The sequence below is a fragment of the Myxocyprinus asiaticus genome, chromosome 17 (genome assembly GCF_019703515.2).
Source record: "Myxocyprinus asiaticus isolate MX2 ecotype Aquarium Trade chromosome 17, UBuf_Myxa_2, whole genome shotgun sequence".
In the NCBI taxonomy this organism is placed as follows: Eukaryota; Metazoa; Chordata; class Actinopteri; order Cypriniformes; family Catostomidae; genus Myxocyprinus; species Myxocyprinus asiaticus.
In genome coordinates, this window is record NC_059360.1 from 263,509 (window position 1) to 288,324 (window position 24,816).

A 24,816-nucleotide genomic window follows, 5' to 3' on the forward strand; every position below is an offset into this window, starting at 1 on the left:
GGCACTCAAAGCACTTTACACGTGAACAGGGGACTCTCCTCAACCACCACCAGTGTGCAGCATCCACCTGGATGATGTGACAGCAGCCATAGTGCACCAGAACACTCACCAGCTATTGAGGGAGAGGAGAGAGTAAAGTGATATAGCCAATTAATGGATGGGGATTACTAGGAGACCATGACTGATAAGGGCCAATGGGGGAATTTGGCCAGGACACTCTATTCTTTACAAGAAGTGTCCTGGGATTTTTATTGACCACAGAGAGTCAGGACCTCAGTTTAAAGTCTCATCTGAAGGATAGTACCTTTTTACAGTATAGTATGCCCATCACTATACTGGGGCATTAGGACTCACACAGACCACAGGATGAGCACCCCCTCCTGGACTCCCTAATGCCACTTCCAGCAGCAACCTTAGTTTTACCCAGGAGGTGTCCCATCCAGGTACTGGCCAGGCTCAACCCTGCTTAGCTTCAGTGGGCATCCAGTCTTGAGCTACAGGGTGATATGGTAGCTGGCTAGTTTAAATAATAGTGTAAAACATTTTTGTAAACAGGAAAATATTCCCTCAGAAAAAAGATAAACACCGTTCAGTATTTGAATATAGTATAATTTTACTTACAACAGTGTATAGATTTGATTCTATTTCATATTTATGCTACGATTAGAATATGATCAAAAGAACACATTGAAATAACGAATTTTCCTTTCACTGCATGTAAATACACTACATAATGCACTGCCTTTTTATCATTATTATTGCTATGTAAGTTAATTATAAACTACGTTTTAAATGACTTGATATGCTGTCCCACTTTACCAATAGAGGAAAAATGATTCTATTGAAAATATCTGCACATTATTTGGAATTACTTTCAGAATGTTCTTTCACATGATGGACCATTATATGTAACATTTACAAACATTAATTCAACTTTTACTTTTTTATAACCTTAACAAGACTGACCTCAGATGTCATTTTCCTTACCACTGCTTTTTCGTGAAATGAGGTGTCACGCATCCCAATGTAACATCATCAACTTAAAAACAGCGAATGAGACTCTCGCGAGACTTAGGCTGCCTGGGGGTTACCTTCTAGACACAGCCTGCATTCCGTGTTGTGTTTGGTGTTTCCGAGCAACAGTTAACGCGAGTTTCTCCTTTAATAACTCATATTCTCTCTGCAGTCATGGAGGTCTTGTCTTTTCCGCATCTCAAACTGACAGTACAAAACAGAAAGAAAAACATCTTTGTGACGCAGTTAGATGAGTACAGGTATATGTATATTTGACTGTTTTTAAAGGGTCATGTCCTGTAGTTAGTGGCTGTTGTGTGTTAATAACGTCTGTGCTGTTGTTGTCATGACAGTGAACGAAAGGATGAGTGTATAACCCATCTTCCTGTAATAAAAGAGGTATAAATCAGATATAAACTGTTCACTTGTGTGGTGTAGACACATGTATACAGTGATGATATGATGAAATGTGCTGCAGTGTTCTAGTGTGATTCTGGAGTCAGGTGTGAACACACTTCAGTCCACATTACTCCTGAAGAAACAGATGCAACTGGAGAAACTCAACAAACAACTGATGGACAAGCACGAGGAGGTCAGAGGTCGCATGCAGATCCTGCAGCAGAAAAGAGCAGAATTACAGCTCAGACAGCAGGAGGTGAGAGACATTAAAGTATTAACCTTATATATGTGAAATGCTTCATTTATTCTTCTTTACACAGACAAAACACAGGGCGGCACAGTTTGAGAAATTTGTCGAGGAAAATGAGGTAAAACGTCGCTGTGCCTTGAAAAAATTTCATATGGAGAGACAACAGAACGAATATAAAGAAAAGGAGAAAGCTGAACTTTCTGCACAACTTGAACAATTACAAGCAAGGTAACTAGTCAAAGACGGGTAATCTAGTCCAGTTTACCTAGTTCACATGAGTAAAAACTACAGGAAAACCCTCAAGGAGGAATAATACGGAGCCCCGAGAATTTTTTTCTGTTTTGCCTTACCTCGCAATACATTTACCATGGGTTTACTACAGTAACCATATTTTAACCTTGATCTTTGTAGGTAAACCATAGTACTGATACAGGAAAACAAAAAATATGGCAATAAAAAGCATAATTTTGTGAGTATCATGGTTTTACTATGCAAATACCATAGTTTAACTATGATTTTACTATAGTAATATTGTAGTAACACTTTAAAATAAGGTTACATTTGTAAGCATTAGTAAACAACATTAGTTAACATGAATGAATAATACTTTTACAGCATTTATTAATCTTGGTTAATGCTATTTTCAACATGATTTTTAAATGAAAAGTTGTATATGTTATCATTAGTTAATGCAAAATGAACTAACATTAACTAACGATGAACAATTGTATTTGTATTAACTTACATTAACAAAGATTAATAAACGCTGTAAAAAAAAAAAAGTTGTTCATTGTTAGTTAATGATACCTAATAATGCATTAACTAATGTTAACAAATGTCACCTAATAATAAAGTGCTTCCAATATTGTAGACTGCAGTAACCATAGTTTTTGGCAGAAAGCATGTTTGATTTTGATTTTCTATAGTAATATTGTAGTACCATGATTGTTGTAGGCTAACCGTTTTTTAATTTATTTATTTTATTTTTTAACAGAAGCCATGGTTTTACTTCAGTATATTAATATTGTAGTAACTATTTATGGCTGGCGTTGTAGTACTCACTGCGAAAGGAAAGTAAGGCAGTCCTTCCCTCCGCTAGCCTGCGGGAGACCCTTGGGCAAGGTCGAGTACCCACTAAGCCCCCCCTCCTCAGGGCTACGAGAAAACCCACTGCCTTGTGGGTCAGGTATGGAAACTGCGACCACTGCACTGCTGATCTCGTCCTGGATCCCCTTGCCAGATCAATATGCAACCAGTGGTGGAGTGGGCTACTCTGACAACTGGCAAAAATCAGTGTATCCTTAAAGTCTTGCTTGCAAGCCTATGAATCATGAACTCCAATAAATACCCATTCTAGCTGGACATCGCCCAGGATAAAAAGGTCCACCCAACTTACAATTTAAATGTCGCCACTTGGAATGTGTGCACAATGTTAGACAGACAAGACAGTGAAAGACCAGAACGCAGATGTGCAATCATATCACACGAACTTGTTAAATACAAAATTGACATAGCAGCACTCAGCGAGATCAGATTTCCTGAGACCGGCAGCATCCGAGAGGAGGCCGGATACACCATCTTCTGGAGTGGCAAGCCCTCTGGAGACAGGGCTGTGTCGGGGTTATGGCTGTCAGAAATGACATTGTGCTAAGACTGACAGAGGAGCCGAAACCAGTAAATGACAGAATGATCACGCTGAGATTGCCTCTAACCAACAGCCGATATTGTACACTAATAGCTACCTATGCCCCAACAATGACCAACAGCCAAGAATCCATCAGCAGATTCTATGACCAGCTCAGCCAAACACTTAAGAACCATACCTAACTCTGACAAAATCCTCTTCATGGGGGATTTCAACACTCAAGTGGGGCAAAATCACACCACCTTGCCGAAGGTCTTAGGAAAATTTGGATGTGGCCAAACCAACTCGAATGGAGAGTTCCTGCTCTCCCTGTGTATGGAACATGAGCTAACTATCACAGACACATGCTTCAAACACAAACCTGCTAATAAATCCTCATAGATGCACCCAAGACCCAAACATTGGCACGTCATAGACTACATCATCACTCGCCAGTGCGACCTGGCTGATATTCTTGACACCAGAGCAATGAGAGATGCAAACTGCAGCACTGATCACATGCTGATCAAGTCAACCACTAAGCTGAGGATGCAAAAGAAAATGAAGAAAACAAAACCAAATACCCAAAGACTAAATGTCATCAAGCTCAAATGCAGCAACACATGCCGCGACTTGGAGGTGACTATGAGCGCCAAGCTGCACAAAGCATTTGTCCGGTCTGGATCTGTGGAAGCACCCAGGGATGCCTTCAAGTCTGCTGTCTACGAAGCATCTAAGACAACATTGGGCGTTGCCACCAGGAAACATGAAGACTGGTTCAATGAGAACGACAAAGAACTGTGTAGGGCTTTACTGGTTGTTTAGATCAGTGTTACTATCAGAAATAATTAATAATTATTTCTGTAGTTATTAATCAATATTTAAATTAATTAATTGTATCTAACTCATTAAAACCTCATATGGGACTCCAGTAAATGTAGTGTGCTACGTTTAGGAGCAAGTTTGGTTATTAGCAATAATTAATAATTATCAAAGATAATTATTAATTATTAAAATCAATAGAACATTGATGAGAATCAATGTTAGCTTTTTTTAATCCTTTAAATCAACAGTTATCAAAGATAATCGTTAATTGTTAACGTCGATGAAACATTAATTAAAATTAACACTAGCTTATTGATCATTCAAATTCAATCAAAGATAATTATCAATTATCAAAAATCAATAGAATATTAATAAGGATTAACATTGACGGGGCACCACCCTGAAATCAGGGACTAATAACCAGATAGTATAACAGTCACAATATTAGATTGTTTTCATAGGAAAATCGACATCCGAAGAATATCGATTTTCGGGAAAAAAAACAATGAATGAAGGTTTGAATCCGAGCACTGACATCCTGTCAGCATGACACAGGCGTATGCAAAACAAACCAAAACACTTCTCTTTGTAATATAAACAAAGTTTATTTATGCAGTAATATCAATTAATAATTAATACAATGCAGTCAATAAACTTCCGACTTACAACCACAAACTAAACAGTGATATGATTAGATATGGAAATAAAATAATCCTATAACACATAAGGTGTGTGTGTGACAGTGTGTGTGTGTGTGTCAGTGTGGTTAGTGAGAGAGAGAGAGATTATTAAGTGACAGCCCGAAAGCTGATTTCACGATAGCTGCAGATAAAGCAGCCGTGTTCATCACTCAGAGACGCGGTTTTACGAGCGGGGCTCGTAAAAGTCCTGTGTTATTTGACTCTAATGGATGAACTCAGTTGCTGTCTCACCCGCGATGGCGAAAATGCACAACAATCCAATTTGGTTGGACCACAATACAGCAAAACAAATTCGTGATAATTAATACCCTGAGTATTAATAATGAGCGGACATGGCGGTCCGTAAACTGTACAAGCAAAAACCTTGAAACACAAGAATAACACGCTATAATATTCTATCTCTGCCCAGACGTAACCTCTTACTTGAATCGCATGAGGACACAGGTAGAATGTGTTTTCCTCCGTCCTTTAACTTTGACCCGGTTTCTTGAGGCTCGTGTGATGACGAGAAGACGTTTCCTCGCGCTGTCGGCGGGCGGTACGGCTGTTGATTGTCGGCGGGCGGTACGGCTGTTGATTCTCGGCGGGCTGGCAGAGAACTCAGAAATGTCGACTTGATTGAAGATGGAAGAGAAATCTTTAATCTCTTCACTTCTGTAGGCCAACGGATGAAGATGCGAATTGCTCGGCGGTCTCCTTCGGATCCGTTAGAGTGTTCGGTTAAAAACAGAGTAATCTCAGCTCGTCCAGCGAGATGGAGATTGTATGGCTACAGTTTCAAGTCGGACATTACTTCCTTATGCCACGAGGCTGCACCGGAGAGCAGCAAAATCTACGTCCGTATTCGGTGAACGAAGTCGCTGGAAGCCACTTTGGAAGCATTTCAGAATTATTTGAAGTCCTGATGATGTCATGTTTGAGGGACGTTCTGTTGTGTGCCTCATCCAATAGGAGTTGAGAGCTCGATCCTTTAGAGGGCAAGGCTTCATGGATCAGTAGTCTGTTTTGGACTCCCTTTGTTTGATTTTGGCGCGATTTTTATCAGTAAGATTTACGACTTAGAAGGTGGGGGCTTAAGTTATGTTTTTATGACTGTGTTAGGCCTGCCTTTGTCTTCTATCTGAATACATGAGGCCCAACAACTGGCTGCACTCATAGCCATTACGAACACAGCTCGAGTCAATCTTCTGAATCGGAACACATGCTCAAACAAGACAAAATACAGGAATGCCCGCAAGAAACTCCAACAAAGATGCAGGGAACTAAGGAACCAGTGGTGGACAGCTAAAGCAGCAGAGCTTCAGGAGCATGCTGATAGGAATGGCACAAAAGGTTTTTACCAAAGTATGAGAGCTGTCTGGGGACCACGAGTTAACTACCCTGACCAACTGCTGGCAAATTACAACTAAACGCTGCTCACTGAGAAGCAGGACATGCTCAACAGATGGGCAGAGCATTTCAACATCCTCCTCAATGAAAGCACCTCTGTAAGCCACGATGTCATCGACAGCATCCCGCAGTCTCCAATTCAACATTGGATGGACGAATGTCCAGACCAAGCCGAAGTCTTGGAGGCCATCAATATGCTGAGTGATGGCAAATTTCCTGGTGCAGATGGACTCCACCCTGAGGTAATCAAGCGTGGAGGACAAAAAACAGAACAGAAGCACTCTATACCATCGTCAAGGAAGCGTGGAGCCATGCTAAAGTCCCACAGGACTGGAAGGATGCCAGATTGGTGACAATCTTTAAAAATGGTGATAGACGATTGTGCGGCAATTATCGCGGTATATCACTCCTTTCTATACCAGGAAAGGTTTTTGCACGTGTCCTTCTAAACAGACTGTCCTCATACGCAGACACCCAGCTGCCCAAGGCCCAGTGTGGCTTCCGCTCTGGTAGAGGCACAGTAGACATGATATTTTCCCTCAAGCAATTACAGGAAAACTGTATAGAACAAAATATGCCGCTTTACATGGTCTTTGTGGATTTCACGAAGGCCTTCGACACTGTCAAAAGAGATGCTCTCTGGAAAGTCCTCCGGAGAGCTGGCTGCCCCAAACACTTCACCGACCTTATCGCTGCCTTACTCTCTGGAATGAAAGCCTCAGTCAACATGAAGGGAGAGACCTCAGACCCATTTGTAGTCAACAATGGTGTGAAGCAGGGCTGTGTGATCGCCCCGACACTCTTTTCTGTATATCTCTCTGCTGTCCTGGCCCATGCTTTCAAAGGCTATGAAGAGGGTGTGCGCATACAGACAAGAACAGGCGCAGACTTGCTTAAAGGGAATCAGCTCAAAGCAGCCACAAAAACCAGGACAGTAGTAGTACGTGAACTCATGTTCGCCGATGATACCGCCTTTGTAGCCCATACTCACAGAGATGCACAGGATATCATCTTTCATTTCATAAAGGCAGCCAGAGCCTTTGGTCTGAAGATCAATATCAAGAAGACGGAGATGATGTACCAAGCACCTCCTGGCTCAAATGACACGGGCAGCCAAATTCAGATAGATGGAGAAGACCTTGCGCAGGTGCACCAGTTTAGGTACCTCGGCTCCACTGTCAGCTGTGACAACAAAACGGATGCAGAGCTGGAATTACGGAAATCTGACAGAACAGACACCTCACCTTGAGAACAGAATGTACAGGGTCATTGTGCTCCCAACACTTCTCTATGGGGTTGAATCCTGGACTGTATACAGGGCTGCTGCTCACAAGCTAAATGCTTTTATGATGAGGCAGCTCCGGCAGATAATGAACATCAAATGGTGGCAACACATACCAAACATCTCCATCCTTGAGCATGCAACTTTACCAAGCATGTATGAACTCCTTGCCCAGCGAAATCTGCGATGGACTGGTCATGTCATCCGGCTAGATGACCACCGACTACCCAAACTAATCCTTTACTCACAACTTCAAGAAGGTTTTCTCAGCAGAGGCAGACCTAAACTGTGTTACAAAGACACTATCAAACGAAACCTAAAAGCAAAACAGATTCCTCTCAACAGCTGGCAAACTCTCGCCAAAGACAGAAATTTGTTGAGGAAACAGATTTACAGGATGTCTTCATCGGACACGATGGACAGGTGAATGAATGAATGAATTAAAAGAAAATTAAGTAACTATGTTTTTTAGGCTGAAACCATGGTTTCAGTACAGTATACCAGTGTTTCTCAACTGGTGGGTCGCAGGTCTGTTCGGACTGGGTCGCGGACAGCAGGGAAAGAACAATGCCATGGTTCTCCCATTGAAGATATTTCGGCGGATGCCCAAGTGATAGCCTATTTAGGACTGCAGAGGCAGATTTAATGATAATCTCGCAGCTAAAGGCTTCTCATCTGCACTTTCGCACGAGTGTAATGGAACCAGCTCGTGACCATGATCTACTCTTCTCTCTGGCGCGCGTGTGCAACAACCGGCTTTCCTCGATACTGCGGAGCACAGACCTCAAAACTGATGTGACCAATTTCAATTCTAGTGAGACTTTTCTAGTTTAAAGCGTTACGGAGGAAGTCAAGTCGAACCTCTCAAACAGTAGGCAGCCCTGACATGCCAAACAGCACTGAGGAGGACTCTGTGCTATGCACCATAAAATAAAATAATATAATTACACATCATCACATTTACAAAACTGTTTCATGATTTTACATGAGTAGAAGTAACCTATATTTTGACAAAATGTTATAGTCTCATATGCAATAATCTAAAGGTAGAATCTATTAAACCTCATTTTATATCAACAGTGGCAGTTTTAGTTGAAGTTTCAAGATGTGTTTCAGCTAGTATTTATTTTTTCATAAATACTATAATTTGTTATCATTATTACTATTATTAAAGACTAGCTACACTGACCTAACCATGGTAATGAGGAGCCTTTCCTGCTGTGTAATATGTATGTTCTGTTTGAATTATGTTTGAAATTAGGAAACAAACAGGATAATAATGGGCTCATATAAGTAAATATGCTCTTCAATTTGTAAAAGGGGGGAGAGAAAACTTCCTGTCGCTTTTGTTATTGATGTCAACAACAAAAATAATGTCACTTGACGCATGTCCTTGTACTTTAAAACCATGAACAAATTATGCAACATAAAAGGAAATGTGACCCAGGATACATTAAATACAGGTTACGTTTTTACTATGGTGTGTCGCCACTTGATTTCCAATGTAAAATCTGTCCTGAAGCAAAACCAGTTGAGAACCACTGCAGTATACTGTATCAATATAGTAACCATGGTTTTACTAACTATAGATTAACCATGATTAATCTTGTGGTTACTATAGTTTTACTACAGATACCGTATTCAAATCAAAATAACTGCAAAATTATGATTTTTATTACATAGTTTTTGTTTTTCTGTATTAGTACTATGGTTTTACTATGAATATCAAGGTTAAAATATGGTTACTGTAGTAAAACCGTGGTAAATCTATTGCGAGAAATTCATTGGTAGTTAATGTTAGTTCATAGTGCAACTAATGTAAACATATCCAACATTTGATTTTAAAAATCATGTTGAAATTAGCATTAACCAAGGTTAATAAATGCTGTAAAAGTATTATTCATTCATGTTAACTAACGTTGTTTACTAATGCTAACAAATGTAACCTTATTTTAAAGTGTTACTACAATATTACTATAGTAAAATCATAGTTAAACTATGGTATTTGCATAGTAAAACCATGATACTCACAAAATTATGATTTTTATTGCCATATTTTTTGTTTTCCTGTATTAGTACTATGGTTTTACTACGAATATCAAGGTTAAAATATGGTTACTGTTGTAAAACCAAGGTCAATTTATTGTGAGGGCACGCAAAACTATTTCAGAAAACAAATTCCCATCTTGTCCTCTAAGGAGATCCGTAGAATAAAAACAAACAAAAAAAAATGTTCTGCTCCCCATTTCTCCCCAATTTGGCATGCCCAATTCCCAATGTGCTCTAAGTCCTCGTGGTGGCGTAGTGACTCGCCTCAATCCGGGTGGTGGAGGACGAATCTCAGTTGCCTCCGCGTCATTACCGCGGAGACATAGCGTGTGTGGAGGCTTCATGCTATTCTCCGCGGCATCCACGCACAACTCACCATGCGCCCCACCGAGAGCGAGAACCACATTATAGTGACCACGAGGAGGTTACCCCATGTGACTCTACCCTCCCTAGCAACCGGGCCAGTTTGGTTGCTTAGGAGATCTGGCTGGAGTCACTCAGCACGCCCTGGATTCAAACTCGTGACTCCAGGGGTGGTAGTCAGCGTCTTTTCTTGCTGAGCCACCCAGGCCCACCAAAAACAGCAGTTAGATATAGTAAAAGTAAAAGTGCTGGTCTGGATCTGCTTGAATCAAACAAAAGTCACACTTTAGATGTTCATTAATATTCATCTGTATTCTCCATTCAACAGACGGCGTCATTTAAAAGAGAAAGTGAAGAAATATAAGATTTATGAAGAGTTTCTGTTTAAGGTTCTTGATTTACTTCCTGACAGTAAGTTGACAAGATTCTTCACAGAATTTCACATGTATTCTGCAAATGTAGTTTGTGTTGTTCTGTTTAGTGATTTATCTCATTTATGGTGTAGACTATCTAGGGTCTGGACCAGACTTGGTGACGCCACTGATGAGGCGTTTTGAGACTCTGTACATCTCGCGGCAGGATCTTCTGCAGAAGTTATCTGGACTGACGGAGCAGCTGAAGAACGAACAGCAGAACCTGGATGCTCTCAAACAACAACACAACACACACAAACTAGTATGTGACACGTGATCTATGAACATTAACTGCATGTGAGAGGATGTTTCTGTCAGCTTTAGGACTAAACAAGGCAAGTGTTTAGATATGTGTATGAATGTAATCAGATAAATGTGTGACAGATGTAGTGTGATAGTATGACACCTATTGTTTATTCCATTGAAATATGATTGTTGATGAAGATCATGAAGACTGTTGTTTGTTGTGGACACAGATGTCTCACCAGAAGTTAAATGAGCTGCAGACACAGTTGGATCACATGAGAGAAAAGAACAAACAGCTGGAGATGATGACGCACCTGCACCAGGGCCAGTCCAGAGAGCAGGTCAGATGTTATTACAGGAAAAAGTCCAGTAGAGACTCGAGGTGCTTGAATCTCAAGAAACATGTCCAGCTCACATGTCCTGCTATTTGGGTTTCCACAAAAGGACAGCACGTTTTCAATTAACCTAATATTTTTTCAGTGGAAGTATTCAATAGCGGTTCTGTACTCAAGACTACAAGGTATGTGGCTATGCAGAAATGGACTTACCCTGAAAAATACTCATTGGAGTAAAAAGTGTGACAACTTGCCCTGGTCAGCTATTTCAGATTTCTTAATATCTTTTTCTGTTTTCAGTTGCATTACACTTACATCAGAATCAGAATGAGCTTTATTGCCAAGTATTCTCATTTTTTTGTGATAGGAGAAACAAGTGCACACAGAACATTACAGTGAGACACAGAATATAAAACAAGGTAAGAGTATAATTGACATACAAATAATAGGACGTATAACAGAATGGAGTATGTACATTTGCAAGTGGTAATGTATGTGCAGTGTAGGGGTATGTACAGTTATTGAATTAAATATGTGAATTTATATATGTACATGAGATATTTATTTACATTATTGCACTATGGGAGTCCTGAAGGGAGTTTAATTGTTCATGAGGAAAATGGCCTGAGGGTAAAAACTGTTCTTGTGCCTGGATGTCCTGGCACTGTGCTCTGTAGCGCCGGCCAGAGGACAACAGTTCAAAAAGGGAGTGGGCAGGGTGAGTGGGGTCCAGAGTGATTCTACCTGCACGTTTCCTCACTCTGGAGATGTTGAAATGGTAGCGGGCCCCAAAGAGAATTGAAGAGATACTAAATAATTAAACAAATTAAACAAACTGATTTACTTAGTTCGGGTGCCAGACAAGCTCAATCTTGTCAAATAATACTGTTTTCACCCAGAATAGCTCTTTAAGCCACCGGTTACAAAACAACATGAATCAGATTCCCACACAAAGAAAGTTCAGTTTCACAGTTATATTTTCACCAATCAACAAGGAATCAAATGGGCAAAAAACTATCACTTTGGCTCAAGTTCAAATACAGTCTTTCCACCATTTTTTGTTGTCCAACAATAATAAAGAAAACACAACCTTAAAGTAAGTGAAAGTTGGTGCCTCTGAGGTAGAAGTATCTCTGATGCTTGAAAACCTCGGCAGATTCAACACTCCATTGCTCACCAATATGGCGGGAGTGAGAGAAGTAACGAGAAGGAAAGAAAAGAGAGAAGAACAAAAAAAAAAAAAAAAACAAGGAAGAAAACATAAATAGTGAATTCTTACATCACACTTCAAACATTATTAAACACTTGACTGTATTTGCATTGAATCAAACAAAACAGCACGATCACAAAGTGCTTCATGAAAGTGGGTGCGTGAATGTTTGTGGAGGTTTGCGAGGTTTGCGTGTGGCAAAAGGGTGTGTGTGTGTGTGTGTGTGGGTGTATGCGAGATGAGCGCTGGCCGATAATGGCAGGGAGGAAAGTTTTTGAACGTATGAGGTTTAAGGGCTGTAAAACAGGAATTCACCTGGAGAGCTCACTCGCACTCGTCAGCACAAAAGACTTGCTTCACTTTGCAGCCGGCATCCAGAGGTGCAGCAAGCAACACTCAATCGATTGCCCTGAGCGATCCACTTCTGGCACAAACACAGCGATCCACTTCTGGCCCAAACACAGCGATGTCTCACTGACTAGGCAGCGTCTGTCTCATCTCAGGTAACCTGCTCCTTTTTCTCCTTTTTTTTTTCTCCTACAGCTCCATCCTATATACACATTTCCTCACTTCCGTATAATTGGATAATTGATTTCCCTCCTCCATTCGGCCATGCAACATCAAAGACCTCATACGTTTTTCCGTACTGCCACAATGTACAGGTCTTGGAGGGTGGGCAGTGGGGCACCAATAATCCTCTCAGAAGTCCTGACTGTCCGTTGTAGTTTCCTTCTGACTGATTTGGTGGCTGAACCAAACCAGACAGTTATAGTTGTACACAGGACATACTCAATGACTGCTGAGTAGAACTGAGTCAGCAGCTCCAGTGCCAGGTTGAACTTCCTCAACTGGCGAAGGAAGTACAACCTCTGCTGAGCCTTCTTCATGATGGAGTCTATGTGGGTGTCCCACTTCAGGTCCTGAGAGATGGTAGAGCCCAGGAACCTGAATGACTCCACTGCTACCACAGTGCTGTTCAGGATGGTGAGGGGAGGAGTGCAGGGGGATTTCTCCTTAAGTCCACTATCATCTCCACTGTTTTGAGCGTGTTCAGCTCAAGGTTGTTGTCAAGTTAAGTTATTTTTATTTGTATAGCACCTTTCACAACACATATCGTTTCAAAGCAGCTTTACAGAAAATCATGCATTAACAGAAAATGAAACTGTAATATCTATAAAGTCTTAGAGTCATCATTTTGTAGTTTGATAAAACACGATTGTGAATTGTGTTTAAAAATAAGTAATTAAATAATAATTGTATTTAGAAACACAGTGAGGAAGCCGAAGGCGACTGTGGCAAGGAACACGAAACTCCATAAGATGTTGGTTAATGGAGAAAAATAATCTTGGGAGAAACCAGACTCACTGTGGGGGCCAGTTTCCTTCTGACTAAACAACATGAATATAATGCCAATATTACTTATGTATAGTGCAAGTCATGGTTTAAAATTATTAAACTAAGTGTTAAGGGTCAGTGTTTGAAACAAAGATTTTGTAAGGACTGTAAGATTAATGACTAATGTCTTTGAAGTTCATCCTGGATTAACTGCAGAAGTTCACATAGATGCATTTTCCATTGTTAGTTAGCTGATGAAGGCATTTGTTGGCAATTTATTGAGTCTGTATATTCCATTATAAGAGTGTAGTCCATCATTAGACCGAGGTGATGCAGGCAGAGATCAGTGAGGTGCATCGCAGTTTAACCAGCCGGTAATTTCGGTGAGGTCTATCCTAAGTCCAAGGTTCAGGCAATGGCATATGAAGTATCCCATGTCTTATGGTTGGAGTTGGCATCAGTTCATCCTTTGAAGTCAATTGTAATAGACTGAAGTGATGTTTGGCTGGCACCGGTTGCATTTAGTCATCATCACTCAGAGACACATAGCAGTGTAGTCCGACACCAAGCAGGAATGGAGCTGGATCTGGCCGATTCTGGTGACCTCAGGATAGGAGTCCTGAGGTTGAGAAAGGGATACAAATATAATAATATTTGCATAGATGCCATTTAATGTATTGCAGAGTTATAGGTCATGATCAATGTTTCTGGTTTCTGGTTTCTGGTTCCAGCAGACCTAACTAAAGCAGCCTAATTGTGGAGGATAAATTAGGTGTATGCCTTGATAAATAGATGAGTCTTTAGTCTAGACTTAAACTGAGTGAGTGTGTCTGCATCTCGAACAGTGTTAGGGAGACTATTCCATAGTTTAGGAGCCAAGTATGAAAAGGATCTACCTCCTTTTGTGTATTTTGATATTCTAGGAACTATTAACAAGCCAGAATTTTGCGATCGTAATGAACATGATGGAATATAGTGTGGTAGAAGGTCACTTAAGTACTGCAGAGCTAGACCATTCAAAGTTTTGTACGTAGTTAACAGAATTTTAAAATGGGGCTAATATGATCATATTTCTTGGTTCTAGTCAGCACTCTGGCTGCTGCATTTTGAACCAATTGAAGTTTATTTATTGATCTGGCTGGACATCCTCCCAGTAATTCATTACAATAATCTAGTCTTGAGGTTATGAAAGCATGAATTACTTTTTCGGCATCAGCCACAGAGAGCATGTGTCGTAATTTAGCAATATTTCTTAGGTGGAAGAATGCTGTTCTACAAACATTGGTAATTTGATTTTCAAAGGACAGATTGGTATCAAATATAACACCTAAGTTCCTCGCTGTTGAAGATGATGTAACAGTACATCCATCGAGAGTCATATTTTATTTTAGTGGCTTATTTTTAGAGGTTTTAGGTCCAATAATTAGTACCTCCGTTTTGTCGGAATTGAGTAGAAGGAAATTTCTGGCCGTCCAATCTTTGATTTCATTAATACACTCTGCTAATTTGGAGAATTGTGAAATTTCATCAGGTTTTGAAGAAATATAAAGTTGGGTATCGTCGGCATAACAGTGGAAACTTATTCCATGATTCCTGATAATATCTCCCAGGGGAAGCATATGCAAGGAGAAAAGCAGAGGCCCTAAAACTGATCCCTGTGGCACTCCATACTTAACTTTTGTTTGGTTTGACAGTTCCTCATTTACATAGACAAAGTGGTAGTGGTCTGCTAAATAGGACCTAAACCATGCTAATGCAAGTCCACAAATGCCAACATAATGTTCCAGCCTATTCAAGAGTATGTTGTGATCTGTCGTGTCGAAGGCAGCACTAAGATCTAAAAGCACTTGAAGAGAAATGCAGCCGCGATCAGATGATAAGAGCAAGTCATTTGTAACTCTGATAAGTGCAGTCTCTGTACTGTGATGGGGCCTAAATCCTGACTGAAAATTTTCATATATACTGTTTCTGTGTAGAAATGAACATAATTGGGAGGACACAACCTTTTCTAGTATTTTCAACATAAATGGGAGATTTGAAATCGATCTATAATTAGCCAGTTCTCCAGGATCAAGGTGTGGCTTTTTTTTTTTTTTTTTTTTTTAATAAACATTTTTATTGATTCCATAAACAAAAACCAATAAACACAACATAAAATACGGAATCAGTTATATAAATTAAAATCCCTCCCCCCGAACATACCCCCCCCCCCACCGGACACAAACACGCATTACAGTGGTCTCTTACAATTATAACAATAAATTAGAAACAAATTTAAAAAATACTTTCAAAAAACAAGAGTGCACATACACATCAAACTAAAAATTAAAAATCAAAAATCCCTCTCCACTGCCCCTCCCCGAGAACCCTCCAAGAAATCCAAATATCCACCCCACTTCCTATTAAACAAATCCCACTTTCCCAGCCTTCTGTAAATCGCCTCCTCAAATGCCGCAACCTCACTCATCTCCCCGCACCACTCCCGAAACAAGGGTGTCCCAGCTGTCTTCCACCCCCTGAGGATTATTCTCCTGGCCACCATAACTCCGGCCAGGACCCAACCTCTCAAGTGACTATCCCCAAAATTAATGACCTCCCCATCACCCAGAATGCAGAGTCTGGGGCAAAATGAAAACCGTGTGTCCAACACATCACACCTAAATCCCTGAATCTTCAACCAGGATTCCTGTATTTTAACACATCCCCAGAAAACATGGGTTATGACCCCGTCTTCTGATTGGCATCGCCAACAGGTGGGTGTGTCTTTAAGACCAAGTCTATACAATCTAGTGGGGTCCAATATAATCGATTCAAAATCTTAAATTGCATTAGACGCACCGTTGAATCTCTAGATGCAGACTTGACATTTTTTAGAAACTTAGCCCACACTCCCTCCTCTAATACCAAATTTAAATCTCTCTCCCATAAACTCTTGAGAGAAGTTGAAGCTCCATCCCCCAGACTCTGAATTAACAGGGAGTAATACACTGATGCCTCATGACCTTTTCCAAAAGCAGTTATCACCACTTCTAGAGTATCTGCCCTTTTAGGGGGGTGTATGCTACTCCCAAAAATAGTATAGAGAAGGTGGCGCAGCTGTAAGTACCTGAAGAGCTGAGATCTAGGAATCCTGAAATGTTGGACCAAATTTTCAAACGATCTCAACCCACCACTCTCATATAGGTCACTGAGTGTATTAACACCCCTCACAATCCACTCCGACCAGCAGAAAGGGGACTCACCAATACACAACTTTGGGTTTAGCCATATGCTCGAGGCAACATTTAAATAAATGTCTGCATTGAACACTCTGGACACTTTTGACCATAGCACGTGCAGATTCGAGATAACGGGGTGCGACTTAACTTCTCCAATTAGTTTAATAGAAAGGCTTTGTAATAGTAAAATAAGGGCAATAACTTTCTGTTCAATTCCAAACCAGGGATGGGCTCTCTCAGGTGGAAGTGACCAATGAGCTAAATGTCTGAGACCGAATGCATAATAATAAAACAAAATCTTGGGTAGGCCTAGCCCATCTTTGTCAATCGGTCTATGTAACTTATTGAAATGTAACCTGGGACGCTTTCCATTCCAAATGAAGGATTCGCTATACTATTAAATTGCTTGAAATTAGAGAAGGGGACATCTACAGGGAGAGATTGTAGTTGGTAGTTGAATTTTGGAATACAATTCATTTTAATAACATTAACCTTTCCAATCATCGGTAAATGTAATGAAGCCCACCTACTCACATCACTCGAAAACCTTTTTATTAAAGGGCCAAAATTAACTCTGACTAAAACACATAATTTTGCTGTGAATAAAATGCCCAAATACTTAATGCCCTGTTTGGGCCATTGAAAGGCGCCCGGTTGAAAAGCCGTTACTGGGCAGTATGCTGTCAGAGACAAAGCTTCGGATTTAGACCAGTTAACACTGTATCCCGAAAATTTAGAAAAGGAATTAATAATTCTGTGGAGGCAAGGCATTGATCTAATGGGGTCGGAGACGAATAATAAAATATCATCTGCGTAAAGTAAAAGCTTATGCACCACACCTCCCGCCACCACCCCTGGACAATCATCCTCCTTTCTTATTGCGGCTGCTAATGGTTCCAGGGCAAGACAGAACAATAATATGGAAAGAGAGCAACCCTGCCGGGTGCCCCTATTCAGAGTAAAATAATCTGAAATTAATCCATTTGTTTGTACCGCCACTACAGGGTGTCTATAAAGTAACTTAATCCATCCAATAAAAGTATTTCCGAACCCCTATATTTCCAGCATCTTAAAAAAATAATCCCATTCTACCATATCAAATGCCTTTTGAGACAAGTGAGTCTGATCATTCGCCACTGACCACATGATATTAACGAGATGCCTAATGTTGTCAGAAGAGCTGCAGCCCTGAATAAACCCCACCTGATCTATATGTATAAGAGATGTCATAACTTTACTTAATCGGTTAGCCAGAATTTTTGCCAAAATTTTTTACATCTAGCTGGATCAGGGAAATTGGATGGTAACTTTTACACTTGCTTGGATCTTTGTCCTTTTTAAGAATCAGATTGATCCGGGCTTGTGTCATGGTTGGCGGAAGCTTTCCATTCTTTAATGATTCCGTATAAACTTCTAAAAAAAGTGGCGCCAGTTCTGTAGTATAAGATCTAAAAAATTCCACGGCAAAGCCATCTGGCCCCGAAGCCTTGCCTGTAGGCAGGGCCTTAATTACCTCATCAAGCTCCTAAAAGGTTATCTTAGATTCAAGAGAATTTTTTTTGCTCAGTTGTCAATTCAGGGAGTTCTAATGGTTCAACACATTTTCTAATATCCTCATCAGTAGATGAAGACGTGGAACTATAAAGATCAAGTGTCACGTCTAGATGTGTTTTGTTCATGTTTTTCATGTCTGTTATTTTCAAGTTTAATTCCTGTTATGTCATGTGATTTCCTGTTCCCTCATGTGATCTTGTCATGTGTTTCCCCTGTTCATGTGTCTTGTTTTCATTGGTTCATTGTTTGATTACTTTGTTATCAGTTCTAGTTTGTCATTGGTTTAAGTTTATTAGTCTTGTTATGTTGTTTAATTATCTTGTTAGAGTTCTGTTTGTTCATTGGTTAACTTGTTTTTCTTGTTCTCCCATGTCTTGTATTTAAGCCCTCATGTTTTCCATTGTCCCTTGTCAAGTATTGAATGTAGATGTGAATGTAACTTTGTTGTCAAGTCATGTCAAGCCATAGTCAAGTCAAGTCCATGTTCATGTTCATGTTTTGTTTTGTAGTCAGGGTTTTTGGATTTCACTTTTATAATAAACTGCTCTTGGGTTCTCTACACTTCGTCATCGTCTTCTTCATTGCCATTGCCAGTAGCAGCACAACATTATATCAAGAAAGGCATTATTAATATCAATGGCTGAGGTAAAAATTTCACCACCAGCAGATTTCACTGAGGGAATGGTAGAAAAACACTCTCTCTGCTTTATATATCTTGCCAAAAGCTTCCCTGCTTTGTCTCCCGACTCAAAGTATGACTGTCTTGCCCTGAATAACCAAAACTCCACTTTCTGCGACAAAATAGTATTATATCTGTATTTCAAACAGGTCAATTCTCTGAGGCCATTAGACGACATTCGGCGCTTCAGCTCTGTCCACTGCACTTTTAATATTCTCTTCCAACTCCACGAGTTCTCGTGCTTTAGATTTTTTGGTGAATGAGGCATACTGTATGATCCGACCCCTAAGAACCACCTTAAGTGCCTCCCAAGCCACGCCCACAGAGGATATTGATTTCAGCCTTTAACATTTGTTGGAAATCAGGATTTTGCAAAAGGGATACATTAAAGTGGCAACTATATGATTTATTTTTCTCCGTATGTGGCAACATCTCTGAACTCACCAGGGCGTGATCTGAGACTAAGATGTTTCCAATTGAGCAATCGACAACAGATGAAATGAGGGACTTAGATATAAAAATGAAAAAAAATCTATTCTTGAATAAATCTTATGGACTGATGAAAAAAAATGTATAGTCCCTACCAGATGGGTTCAAAAGTCTCCAAATATCTACAAGACCAAGATTTTTACACATCCTGTGAAGTGTCACTGTTGCTCTAGGGGGCTTTCACACTTTTGCTTCACTATGATCAAGGACTGAGTCCATCAATAGATTAAAATCTCCTCCCAATATTATATCATGAGGGCTGCCAGCGGCTTGCAACATCCCTTCAAGATCTATAAAAAAGCCCTGATCATCTGTGTTAGCTGCGTAAATATTAGCCAAAATTACTCTTCCTATTTGATCTTTAATCTGTTTGAGAAATTTGAATTGTAGATGTTTATCAGTATAATGACTCCCCTACTCTTACTCGAGCCAGCACTAAAGAAAACATGTCCACCACATATCTTCCCAATTGTTTCAGCTTCCTGCGGAGAAAGGTGCATTTCTTGAAGAAACACTATCATATTTTTTACGCTTAAGAAAATAAATAACTTTCCTTTTTTTATGGGGTGCCCCAACCCATTCACATTCCATTTGGAGAGAGATAACCTACTCATAATAACATTTGACATTTTGATATAATAGAAAAAATAAATTGTGTGTCAAAAACAAGATTATACAGACCACATTCAAACATTATTGCAACAATCAAACCCCGAACTTCCCCCCGAACAAAACAAACAGAAAAAGAAAAAACGTGCGCATTAACCCCGCGCACGACAGCGCCAACTGGCGTCGATCCCTCTAAATTCAAAGAGTCCATGAACGCATACGAGAACCCCCGCGACAACTTTTCCATCGGAATGCTCAAGTCCGGTGCTTCTGCACAAATTTTGTGAGGCAAAATTACATAACAGAAAATACTTTGTAAAAACACACCCCAGCCAATAGGCAGAATAAACAGAAAGAACATGTAGATTCATTCACAGAACTGTCTTGAAGGTGTGTTCCTCCACAAAACAAACTCCAACTGATATAAAGCCATTCAGTTTCCTCAGACAGACAAACAATTGTTCAGTGAGCTGGCTGTTATGAGTGCAGCAGATGACATAATCATTCCAATGTCCCACGAAAATGCTCCACAAAAACAAACTCCAGCCAACAGGAGGCATAAGCACAAAGAACAAACAGATTCATCCATAACTGAAGCAGTGTTATTCCACAAAACAAACTCCAGCCACTAGGCGGAACCAGCACAAAAAAAAAACAAAAAAAAACAGGCATCCCGGTTCCTTGAATGATCATGTGTGTATTATTCACTCGGAGGCTGCATAAAAAAAATACACCATGACTTACTCAGTCCGTCAACTTTATAAAAGACATCCTTTGTGTAGGCATGAATATATTTTGCAGTCATTCTTAGTATCCATTCTCAATCTGGCCGGGAACTTCAGTGTAAAAGCGATCTTCTGTCCATGCAAAGGTTTCTTGAAGGAGTCATGCCATAAAACACTCTCCAACCGCTAGGCGGAGCCAACACATAAAGAAACAAAAATGGCGCCCAGCTTCCTCGGACAGCCAGAGTAAGTACAGCGAGTTAATCCACTCTGGAGCTACATGAAAAACCCCAAATGGCTTATTCACCAATTGTTTTTTTTATAAAAGATAGTGCTTGCTTTGGACATGTAAATACCCTGCGACCATCCTTCGTTTTTATTCTCAGTTTGGCCGGAAACATCAGTGCAAAAGCGATCTTCCGTTGATGTAAGAGTTTATTACATTCCTTGAACCGATCGTGCTTCTCTCGTCACATTCGCAAAGTCCGGGAACAAGAAAATATTGTGATTCTTCCAAGAAAGCTTTCCTTTGCTCCTCGCCTCGTGCAACACGAGATCTTTATCGGATGATCTCAGAAATTTGACCAGAATTGACCGGGGCCTGTCTCCCTCAGAAAATCTGTGAGCCGGGACTCTGTGAGCCTGCTCGATTTCCAGTTTATGGCCTGTTATGTTGAGCAGACTCAGGAAGAGCTCGTCCATGAATTTCACCATATCTCTGCCTTCTTCATGCTCAGGAATTCCAACAATTCGTATGTTATTCCTTCGGCTCCTATTTTCCAAATCTTTAAATTTTTCCAAGACTTTTTCCATGACTATTTTGGTCACGGGTGGATTAAAGGATAATTCCCTTTCGGATGATTCCAGATAATCGATTTGTTTCTCAACTTCTGTCACTCTTGTAGCCAACTCAGAGAACTTTGTAATCGATCGACGTATTAACAGCGAGATCCTCCAAGTCAGCAACAACCTTCGTCAGCATCACCGAGATGTTGGACAGTTGACACTGAATTTCATCTCCCGACGTGCCGTCCAAATCGAGTCCCCGGCTCGCAGGGCCACCAGAGGTTTCATCTTGAGTACGTAAGTGTCTTTTAATGTCTCCATCTTCTTTGCCATGTTTACCTCAAAGAACAAATATGTAACTGGGTGTATCGAATCTCACCAGTTATAACATAAAAATAATTTAAAAAAAAACAGCAAAGTGCGCAGATCTCGTGTTTCACACGTCTGCTTCTCGCATGGTGTCACGTCATCTCCAAATTGTGGCTTCTTAATAAGCTTCTTAATAAGGGGTTTGATAACTGCCATTTTAAAGTTTCTTGGGACATGTCCTAAGGATAGCGAGGAGTTAATAATATTAAGAAGAGGTTCTGAGATTACAGGGAATACCTCTTTTAAGAGCTTAGTTGGTATTGGATCTAACATACATGTTGTGGCTTTTGATGTTTCGATACGTTTTGTTAGCTCTTCATGACCTGTGACAGTGAAGGATTGAAATTGCACTTCAGGAAAATTATGAGACACTTTTTTCTGAGGTACTGTGACAGATGATTGCATAATTGCAATTTTATATCTGATTATTTCAATTTTATCAGTAAAGAAATTCATGAAGTCATTACTATTGTGCTGTGATGGAATATCTGGTTCAGTTGAGGCTTTATTCCTAATCAATTTAGCCACAGTACTGAATAAACACATAGGATTGTTGTGGTTATTTTCTATGAGTTTGCTGAAATATGCTGACCTGACAGCTTTTAGTGCCTGTCTGTAGCTACAAACACTATCCTTCCATGCATCACGAAATACCTCAAATTTTGTATTCTTCCACTTGCGCTCCATTTTCTGAGCTGCTCTCTTGGGGGGGGGGGGGAGACACTATCAAGAGTGCTAGAGAAGACTGTATTTATATTTTCAGTTATTTCATCAAGTTCTTCTAGACTTTGGGGCTTACTAAGTAAGAAGATTATTAGATCTGGAAGATTATTAGTGAAGCTATCTTTAGTGGTCGAAAGAATAGTTCTACCCGAACGATAGCATGGTGTAGATTCAGTAACATTAGCTGATCGCAGCATACAAGAGACGAGGTAATGATCTGAGATGTCATCGTTCTGCAGACTAATTTCTATAGTATCAACATCAACTCCATATGACAGAATTAAATCTAGCGTATGATTATGGCGATGAGTTGGTCCTGTCACATTTTGTCTGACTCCAAGAGAGTTGAGAATATTGATAAATGCTAATCCCAATGTGTCATTTTCATTATCTATGTGAATGTTGAAGTCACCAACAATTAAAGCTCTACAGTATCTACAAGATCTGATAAAAAAATTAGCAAATTCACCAAGGAAATCAGAATATGGCCCAGGCAATCTTTATACTGTAGCAAGGGCAAAAGGTGACAAAAAAATAGTTTTTTTTTTTTATTCATATCTGATGGTGTACCATTAAGCATTATTAGTTCAAAAGACATAAACTTATATCCTGAGTAACACCAAAAACATCACTGTAAATTGCAGCAACACCTCCTCGAAATTTTAGATGAGGCTCATGTTTATAACAATAACCTGGGGGAGTAGATTCATTTAAACGAATATATTCATCCGGTTTAAGCCAGGTTTCATCAAACAGAGTGTATCCAAACTAAGATCTGTAATAATTTCATTTACAACTAGTGCTTTGGTAGAAAGAGATCTAATGTTTAGTAGCCCTTCCTTCGTATGATGTTTATCTATTTTTTAGTTTTGTTTTTCAAGTTTGAACTTAATCAGTTTTTTTCTAAATTATTTAGTGAAAGTTTTGTGTTTGGTAATTCAGGGAACTCTATGTGATATCTAGGTGATACAGTCTCTATGTGTTGTAGTTTATATGACTGCACCAGACAACCAGCTGATCAACCTCCCATCTGTATGCAGACTCATCACTGTCGCAGATGAGGCCGATGACCATGGGGTCATCTGCAAACTTCAGGAGCTTGACAGTGGGGTCTTTTGCAGTGCAGTCATTCGTGTACAGGGAGAAGAGCAGTGGAGAGAGAACACATGCCTGAGGAGCACCAGTGCTAATAGTGAGGGTCCCGGATGTGAGTTTCCCCAGTCTCACTATCTGCTGCCTATCTGTCAGAAAGCTGGTGATCCATCGACAGATTGGGGTGGGCACGGAGAGCTGGGTCAGTTTGGTTGAGAGAAGATCAGGCATGATGATATTGAAGGCTGAACTGAAGTCCACAAATAGGATCCTTGCTTAAGTCCCAGGTCTGTCGAGGTGTTGCAAGATATAATGCAGTCCCATATTGACAGCATCATCCACAGACCTGTTTGCTTGGTAAGCAAACTGAAGGGGGTCCAGCAGCGGTCCAGTGATGTCCTTCAGGTAGGCCAAAACCAGTCTCTCAAATGACTTCATGACCACAAACATGAGGGTGACAGGTCTGTAGTCATTAAGTCCTGTGATTTGGGTTTTTTTGAGGACCAGAATGATGGTGGAGCATTTGATGCAGCAGGGAACTTCACACTGCTCCAGTGATCTATTGAAGATCTGTGTGAAGATGGGGGCCAGTTGGTCAGCGCAGACTTTCAGACTGGCAGGTGAAACACTGTCTGGGCCTGGAGCTTTCCTAGTCTTTTGTTTCTGAAAGACCCAGCACACATTCTCCTCACATATCATAAGTGCAGACTGAGTAGCAGGAGGGGGTAGGAGGGGTGTTGGTGTATGTGTGAAGTGAAGATCAGAGCAGGGGAGGGGTGTCAGACTGGGCTTTTCAAACCTGCAGTAAAACACATTCAGTTCATCTGCCATTAGTTGACTCTCTACAGAGTGAGGGGGAGATGTCTTGTACTTGGTGATGCTTTTTAGGCCTACACAGATGCAGGATCGTTTTTTTCAGCTTTTCAGAGTAGCTTCTTTTAGCCACTCTATTTTCCTTAGTAAGTGTGTTCCGGGCCTGGAATGTTTTATCCCCACTTCTGTAAGCATCCTCTTTGGCATGACAAAGCTGTCTGAGTTTTCCTGTAAACCATGGTTTATTGTTATGAATGATAAAAATGTCTTAGTAGGGATGCACATATCTTCACAAAACTGATATATGATGTCACAGTATCTGTG

At 40.3% G+C, this 24,816-nt stretch overlaps 1 protein-coding gene across 1 annotated transcript in view; it reads left to right on the forward strand.

The window, feature by feature from the left end:
• The first annotated feature begins 1,188 nt into the window (after nucleotides 1-1,188).
• The window catches only part of si:ch1073-416d2.4 (coiled-coil domain-containing protein 42 homolog), a 46,033-nt gene continuing 22,405 nt past the window's right edge, over nucleotides 1,189-24,816 (forward strand). The window contains exons 1-7 of the mRNA XM_051722065.1: nucleotides 1,189-1,274; nucleotides 1,368-1,413; nucleotides 1,493-1,669; nucleotides 1,734-1,891; nucleotides 10,225-10,307; nucleotides 10,402-10,571; nucleotides 10,786-10,896. Of these exons, the coding sequence (XP_051578025.1) occupies nucleotides 1,189-1,274; nucleotides 1,368-1,413; nucleotides 1,493-1,669; nucleotides 1,734-1,891; nucleotides 10,225-10,307; nucleotides 10,402-10,571; nucleotides 10,786-10,896 (831 nt within the window). The remainder of the gene's footprint in view (nucleotides 1,275-1,367; nucleotides 1,414-1,492; nucleotides 1,670-1,733; nucleotides 1,892-10,224; nucleotides 10,308-10,401; nucleotides 10,572-10,785; nucleotides 10,897-24,816) is intronic.